Source organism: Seriola lalandi, unplaced genomic scaffold (genome assembly GCF_002814215.2).
Source record: "Seriola lalandi dorsalis isolate HSWRI2012SDOR001 ecotype SW California unplaced genomic scaffold, Sedor1 jcf7180002054554, whole genome shotgun sequence".
Taxonomy (NCBI): Eukaryota; Metazoa; Chordata; class Actinopteri; order Carangiformes; family Carangidae; genus Seriola; species Seriola lalandi.
The window spans coordinates 358,221-367,162 of NW_019525107.1; the positions used below are offsets into that span (position 1 = coordinate 358,221).

The 8,942-nt window shown below is 37.0% G+C and overlaps 1 protein-coding gene across 1 annotated transcript; it reads left to right on the plus strand.

Moving 5' to 3' along the window:
* The first annotated feature begins 276 nt into the window (after positions 1-276).
* LOC147818597 (uncharacterized) lies at positions 277-5,313 on the plus strand. The gene is made up of 5 exons (XM_087176436.1): positions 277-352; positions 619-747; positions 900-1,113; positions 1,959-2,125; positions 4,745-5,313. Exons 1-5 carry the CDS (start codon positions 326-328, stop codon positions 4,787-4,789), a joined length of 582 nt encoding a protein of 193 aa, XP_087032562.1. The 5' UTR covers positions 277-325; the 3' UTR covers positions 4,790-5,313.
* The last annotated feature ends 3,629 nt before the right edge of the window (positions 5,314-8,942 follow it).

Genomic DNA, 8,942 nt, shown 5'->3' on the forward strand with positions numbered 1-8,942 from the left:
CTCATTTATTCTGCTGTTTTGCACACACACACAGAACAGACAGCAAGTGCACAGACATTTACTGAATTTGACAAAGTGTATTGGATTAGAATCGATTACTCCATCTTTAAGGAAGTGATCCAAAGCTCAAATGTTTTGGTTGTTCTGTTAAAAACAATATGATCATGAGTTGTAACAGTAGTAAAACAGTAATGATGCACTGCTCTAAAGACCCACATGGTGGCATTGTTTCTTAGACGATACCTCCCAAAAATACCTCAGTGCTTCAAATATGTGCCTTTGACAGGAAGCTGTGGCTCCATTTCAAGTGAAGTGAAGGTAAAAGATGTCACACACGATATTCTTCATTAAGGTGAGTTAAATCTGACTTTTTATGTATACAATTCAAGCTCATTTTACATCAAGATTTCACTCTATCTTCATGAGGGCTACAATGGTCAATTTAATCCTTTTTTGAGTGATGCTGTAGAACTTTTATACAGAAAGGAGGAGATGATAGATGAAATAATCAACATCTGTCAATATAAACGGCCTTGAGAATGACTGTACCGGATTACTTTGAGCCAAATGTCTCTAATAAACTTGAATCTGTCTGTAACTGTGGTGTGATCATCTCAGCTGCTGTTGGTGCATTACACAACCCAGAGTCAGGTGGGAATTCAAGCCCACTGCAGTCAAAATGTTTCACTGAAGTGTTCAGGTGATGACATTGACAAAATGGATTTCCTCTCAGTGACATGGTACAAGGTCAGTCACCCATTTCAGGCTTTCAGGCATAAATTATGCTAAATTTAAGCTATAATGAAGCCAGAGATATAGTTTGTTACATCTTGTATGCCGCTACTTTTCCTTTCATTTGATATGGAGATCCAAACATTTTTGGTTGTTTCTTTGTACAGCTCAAGGACAAGGGACAAGTTGGCATTATCAGGAGAGATAAAGGTGAAAACATAACGTATCCCTATGACTCCACTTCTGTGGCCCAGTTTGGAGAAAATTACAGTTTGTTGCTTCCCAGGGTGAAACCTGAAGATTCAGGAACCTACGAGTGTGCCATCAGTGCGGATATAGGACGTCAAAATCTGAATTTCAAAGTCAGCCTTACAGTTCATGGTAAGCTTTGAATTTAATTTCGACCATCATTGGAGCATCTGTACAGAGTTCAGTATCAGCTGTATCAGGAGAGTGTGTGGACAGGTTTTCTTTACTGTCATCTTTAAACTCTGAATTTTTAATGCATAAATTTTTTTTATGGCAGCTAAAGCAGGTTCTATTCCTTCATATTTCACAAGCAAAGTTTCAGAATTCTGTCACGGACTGCACATTATCAAATAAACATGTACTGTACAAGACTGGAATCTAACTGTTTGCCATTTAACCATATGTCAGATATAATGTATTGTCACATATACCATTATATTACAATATGATAAGAATAGATGGCTAAATACATGTCTAATGCTCAAAAATAAGCCTGTTAGAGATTTCTTGTTATAGCTTTTGAAGATGCACTAAAACTCAGACCTTTATCACTATAAATTGTATGAATTTTGACAGCCAAAGCAACATTATGAGTTATGGTCCCAAATTTGTCTACTTTAACCTAATTTGTGCTTCTGAAAAAAGACACAGAAGGTGCGGAGCCACATTAAAAAGCAGGAAACCTACTTTAAGATTACCCATCCCCTCAAACACTGACATTTTTCTTTCCACTGTGACATACGCATGTATGCTTGGAAAGGTATTCTCCCATTCATTCTGAATAAATGTCTACCAATGAACAAATACCTTTGCTTGATAAAATCAGTCAGCTAAACTCAGCTAAAAAAAAAACATGTTCAATTGACAATGGAATACACCAACAGTTATTGCTGTAATAGATTTATACCGGTTTGGAGTGAAATATCTCATTCATACACTGATTTCCTCTATTTTTGTTTTAATTTTGTTCAAAACAGAATGTGTGACCCAGCCTGAACTGACAACAATGGCAACTGTGTCGAACACGACTCAGTCCATCCTATCCTGCCAGATTCAAGTCGAGGACCTGCCAGTCATATGGAGCATTACGGGCTATGTGGCAGTGAGCATCGTGAAAATCCTTTTGTGTGTAATCAGCATTTGGGTAAATAAACTCTATTTATCTGCATTATCTATTTATCATGCACTATATGGATTTGTTGCAGGTTATGTTATCATTTTCAAGTGAATTGTTTATAGACCACATTTATAAACTAATTTAAAATAAAAAACTTGAGGGGAGGGCCTTGCTGCTGCATGTTTATGAGCTTAAGGCGAGACAACCATTACAAAGAGAGTTACACTAATCAGGTTGCAAGGAGATGATAAAGAATGATAATCAGTAATAATATAATCTGAGTTGTTCCGATCAACATCATTTTCCAAACAAATAATGACCGAATAAAAAAGGAATTTGTGACAACATAATGATTAAGTTTAGCTAGGTTTAGGGAAACCTGGTTAAGATTGGGGAACGATTGTGGTCAGAAAGAGGAAACAAACAGCGATCTCCTGTATTAAAGGACCAGTGTGTAGGATTTAGTGCCATCTTGTGGCGAGGTTGCAGACTACAGCCAACTGAATATCCCTCCCATCCATTTCCAAGCGCGTGGGCGGTGGCCTTCGGGTTATGTAAAAAAGCGAAAGACCCTCCCTAAAGCCAGATTTTGGTTTGTCCGCTCTGGGCTATTGTAGAAACATGGTGGGCTCTATGGAAAAAAACCCACTCCCTGTCTAGATATGAAGGGCTCATGCTAAGCTAACAAAAACACAACGATTCTTAGTTTCAAGCGATTAACTGATACATAAATGTAAACATAATTATGAGTATAATATTCCATGTCAGCCAAGAGATCCACCCTAAATCCTACACACTGGTCCTTTAAAGTGCAATATTTTGTTGATCTATTAATGCAACCATGGATGGATTATGAAATAATGGGCCCCTGAGCACAGGCATGTAAATTGTCATCTCATGGCATGTTCATCTCTTTGTAGTCATTTTGCGTCTCTTTGCGGACATTCAGAATTTCTTTGAAGTAATCTGATTGACTTTCCAACAAGAAATGTTAAAAGTCACTTAAAGAGGGTCTGACCCATGTGGGCTCCTGGACCTGTGCCTGGAGGCCTCTTCAGTTATTCCTCCATGTATGCTCCCCAACATCCTCCATATGCAGACTTTGTTGTTGTATAATAACAACATAATAACATTTCATTCCTTCTTTGTTCCCGTGATAATTACTACAGCTGCTAGACAGCTTTGTCACTTGAACATAAACATGTGCTGTTTTGGGTCATTTGCTGAAATGACTGAAATGCTGTCATTCATCTTGGGAGGACACTTGCCTCAAGAAAAGATTTGATTTTCGCAAAATATGTATTTATTTGTCTGTTTTTCAAAAGTGACACATGAATGCTCAAGATTGGTGGTTATATCGCAGATAACAACATGGCTGAAGAATGTGAACTTTTACTTCCACTTATTTAAATAGAGAGAGCGATTTTTCCTTGGGCTTCACCTGGTTTGAACGGAAAGTACAGCTGCATGACAGACTTCTGTTGAAATATCTATAATTAGAGTGGTACTTAACTGGAACCTCGAGACAGAGGTGCAGAGGAGACAAAACCCTTTAACTCTGAGACTGATCAGGCAGCAGCAATATACAGACATAAATAAATGACCACATAATTGAGCAAGCACAATACAAAATGTTTTAGTCAACATTTGAGGGTGCGAAGGCAGAGATTTATATGAGCAGAATTCTTGGTCAAGTGAAGATAGAATCGTTTTAAACTAGGGCTACAACTAACAATTATTTTCATTATTGATTAATATAATTTTTCATTAATCAGTTTAACATTTGGCCTTAAACAATAACAGAAAATACCCATCTCAATTTCTTAAAGCACATCTGCAAACGTCTTGTTCAGTTCAGCCAACAGTCCAAAAGGTAAAAGGTATTTAACTTTTACATGAGAGAAAAAAGTAGCATATGAGAATGTTTTTAGTTTTTTTGCTTGTTTTGATTGAAATGATTAATCGATTATCAAAACAGTTGTTGGTTGTATTTCTGTCAATCGTTTCAGGTCTAGTTTTGACCCTGCAAAAGGAATTATGTAACTACATCTGAGTCATCAACAGGGTTTTTCAAACTCACAATTATCAAAAGTGCTAACTCTCACTTACAGTGCTCAAAACAAACCCAAACGGGAACAGAGCAAAATCTGGTCGAGTTCTTTTTTAAAGTGAAGTGTCATCATATTAGACCAGATTATTACTGTTATAATCTGGTGTCTGCACAATTATTAAAAATTCAAATGTCAAGTTTAGTGTCAGAGGACATTATTGCAAGCAATCAATTTAGTCATTTAACTGGGAGGGATTAGTCTGTCTGACTCTGTAGCCACTTCACTCGGTATTGTAACATCTAATGCAATCCAAGTCAACATCCTGAAGAGATAAGTTATATTCAGTGTGAAAACCCTATATAGTTCTGTGGGTATTTGACATTTCTGACTAAAAGATGGCTGTTGTTTAGTCATGTTTGTGGACAGACTGTGGGCGAGGTGCTCTGAGGCACCATTTCCCCTAACAGCAGCCTTTCTAAACTGCATAGGTTTTTGTTTCTTCTACATGGAGTGGGTTGACTTTTTCCAAATGAACAACTCTTTGAATTGAATAGATTTATTCTGTGTTGTTTTGTCTCTTTCCCGGATCATTCAGGTTATTCGCATCAGGTCTTCAAACCAAGAGCAACGTAGGTGGTGAAGCCGACTGCCCGACCTGTTTGGAGACTTCAAAGAGATCATGTAAATACACAGAAAAGTCTTCGAAATCAGCACCTGGAACTGATTATATTTCTTATTTATTGTATTTTTTCCTGTTTTCACATAGATTTATGGGGGGGGGGTTTGTGGTGGCCTCAATTTGGAAAAATTCAAAGAGACATGAGAGGATGTAAACCTTGTATAGAGGAACAAACCACAATCACATACACATGTATTTGTAAATGGAATCTATTGCAGTATATAATCATTGTGAAAACTGTAAAGTATCTTTTACCAACATTCATCAAGTTCATTACTTAAATCCAAAATCTAAACAATACACTGGAATATGTAAAATAATATATTTGCTTTGAGCTTCCTCATGAAAACTCAACTGGGTCGCTGAGCTTGTGGTTTCACCCACTGCATGCTACACTTTTAGTTCCTGTCCTAAATTAAGCGCAAAAAAAGAGTGACATTATTCTGAAACAGTGACATTACAACAATAAAAAAATGAAATCTTGAGTAGTTCCTGTTTTAGAAGTGAAGTGAAAGTGCAGCTTGGCATGCTGGGTTCTGTGTTTGTGCTCTCCTGTCTGTGTTGACCTTCACTGTTAGGGGATGTGAAGAAATCCAGCAGCTTTTATCCTGTAGACACCTGGTAAAAACTATCACAGAGGAGCGATCATCCACTGAGTTCTCCTCCTGGTTTACAAAGTCACACTAAAGCAGGAAACACATTACATGGATCACTGCCTTTTGTAAATATTGATTAGAGATCATCCAGGAGGCGAGGTGCCTCACTGAGAGCAGCTCAGCAGGTACACAGTGTGGAAAATAATGTGCACAGATCACCACCTACTGGCAAATCCTCAGACAACACCACAACAGTCAGAGGAGATAAAAATCAATCAACTAAATCAAGACTTATTTTAGTGCATGTTAGAAGATCTGTGGGATTTGGTCTTGGAAAATTATGGAGTCACAGGAATAAGTATAAACTTTTTCAATGTTTAAAATAAAAAAGGTTACTATAAATATAATAACTAAGAAGTTCACAAAAGTTATTAATGCATAATTTAATTTAATTAATCAATTTATATTAACCTTTTTAAACATTGAAAACGTTTATACTTATTCCTTTGGCACACTAAAAGCTTCATGGAAGAAGACAATAGAGAATTGTCTTATTGTAGAAGTTTGCCTCCTTTAAGTTTCAGTTTCTTGACTGACTGCAGGACACTTACGATTAGAATTTGCTGATATTTAGTGGAATCCATCTTTCTCTATCTGCACAATGTTTCCTTTGATATTTGCTGCCACAACCCCAAAGCAGAGTATTTCCGCCCCAAAAGGTGGTGGCAAAGTAGAGCACTCAAATTATGGACTACATAACAGAGTAACCACAATTACCCTGTTTACTGCAGGGGATGTATTTATTTCCCTTCACTACAAAACTCAACAACTATACATCATTTGCTGTAGCTCCTTTCTAGACCAGATATCACAAACTGTCACAATAAAATACAAGAAGAATGACAAAAAATGTTAAATATTAAATTTGTCCACAGAAAGGGAGAGAGTTGCAAAGTTAAGGAGCCACAACCTCAAAGTCACAGTCTTGTTTTTGAGCCCATGAGAAAGGAACAACCAACAAACCCTGGACCTCAAAGACTAACTGGACACAGTACAGCCCAATAACGTTTCTGAAGAGCTCACCAACACAACTCGACCTCGACTCTATACGGTGCTCAAGTGGCTTTACTCACATTAGGCAGGAGCGATGAAGTGTTTGGGTTCAATTTCTTCAGCTAACACGAAGGTTTACCTGTTTTGAGTGAACTGGTTAATGCTCTCCTAATGATTACAGGACCTGTCAATCTTAGCAGTATATATATATATATATATATATATATATATATATAATATATATATTCCCTTTGGTTTATCTATATTTTAAATGACTGATCCCAAACAACTCGTTAAAATTGAAAGGAACAGATGTTTACTGTCAGTATTTTTAGTATATAAACAATACTAACTCATACAATTGAAACAAATAAAAAAAATTAGAACACTTTAAAATAACAACCAATAACTTACAAAATAATATTAAACCAAAACTGACATATATACCAAGATATTTAAACACAAAATGTCTTGTCTGTGGCAAATTACTTATTCTTCCATGACAGATTAACATCAGATACTTAATAAAACTGTACAGTGGGCCCACACACACACACTTACACACACCAAACAAAAGACATTGCAGGCCCGTGTGATCCTCATCAGTGCAACACACAGAAAGTTCAACTCACAGTTTTGGCGGCAGTCCTTGAGGAACAGGTCCAGCTCCGATGAGAGAAGCTAGATGGCAGCGGTGATCCCTCCTCAGGATGAACACCAGCCGCTTTTTCCGATCAACAGTGACTTCCTCTGTGCTTGTAGACTGTAGTTGCTCAGCCACACTCAAAGTTTATTGTCCAATCAGCAATGGTGTCCTCGGACCTGACAACTAGTGAACTTTAGTTGCTATACACCGACACACTACGAGAGTCCTGCCCGGTTAGCAATGGCGTCCTCTGGTCCAGCGGCACGCGGCCTTCAGCTGAGCACAGACACACTCGTACAACATGTTACTGCTGTCTACTGTGTTTCTTCTGTTTACAAACACTTTAACCAGCTGTTTTTACCTAGCGATTTGTCAGTATTTCTACCCTCGTGTCTTCTCTCTGTAGTTCCGTTTTGTTTTAACCCCGCCCTCTTCCACACCTCTGACCAATTACCACAGGTGACACAGACTGATACCTGCGAAAACCAATCAGAGTAACTGAAACTAAAGACACAACTTTCTTTTTTCTTTTTAGTTTACTGAGGTTTGTTGCGCATTTTGTTTAGAACTGTTAATTTAACTACTTGTTTAACTATTTACATCATATTTTGCTTATGATTACTTTACCATAAATTAGCAATTTTTCCTTTTTATCAAACTAGATTATTCTCAGTTTAATTGCTTTACAGAATTATTGTCATCTAACTTTATTAGGAACTGACATGTTTTAATCCCTTACTTTTACAACGGGGCTACATTAAAAAAGGAAATGTAACTGCAACAATGCAACACTATAATAGAATATAACTTCACATGTGCTAAATCTGACTCAGCATGCAATAATCCTGTAGCACTGTACTGTATTTTGTGGGCCACTACTTTCCCACAATATGTCTTAATACTTTCCTGGAAAGGAGCTCACATGTACAGAAACTGTTAGCCTAATTGTTGCGCCATTTCTTGGAAATGAGTCTTAACCAGTTGATGGTCTTCTCGTGTTAACCTTTTGGTAAAGAACTTTTTTAACTTGTGATATTTTGTTGAAAAATTAATTGTTCTCAATCTGATGAAGCCATCTCCAGCACTGACATGTTGAAATGTATTGGGGCCAAAAACATTCCCACAATGCAGTGCAGTTTTCAGAACCTATACCCTGGCTGGTTTCATGTAATGTTATTCTGTTGTATATTTGTTGAAACAACTAACTGCAAAACTAACCTGCTATGTTATCATTATCATTAAAACATATGTTACCATGCTAACTTTAGCAATTAGCTTTAATGCATAGCTGGAGCTACGGTGGAGCTGTACACTACCATTAGTAATTTTAAAAGTTTAAATTTTACATTATGGTTATGGTCACACAATATGTTTTATTTCTTGCATTTTACATATTTTTCTTGTCCATTAACCAAGATGTATAGGCATAATTTAAAAAATGTCTTATTCAACTTCACTGGAGAAAAAAGTGTTGTGAAAAGAGCACTTTAAGTGTAAGGGGACATCACTGTTCAGTGGGAGAACATAACAAGAGAAACAATTTGATCAGTTGAAAAACAATGTAGTTGCATTAATTAATTAATAAACTGTCCTTTTTTTTTTAATGAATTTTATTTCATTTTTCTTGGTGGACCCAATAAGAGTTAAGTTAGGCTAATGTAGCACCACTGAAGGGTGCAAAAAAGTTTGGAGAATCACTGGCCAGATAAACAGTGTTTTTGGTCAATGGTCAGTTCAGCAGTAGTGAGTGTGTGAGCTGTACTTTTCCACCTCCCTGCCTCTAAAGATGCTTCACTCCTCTTGTCAAGGCGAGTGAGTC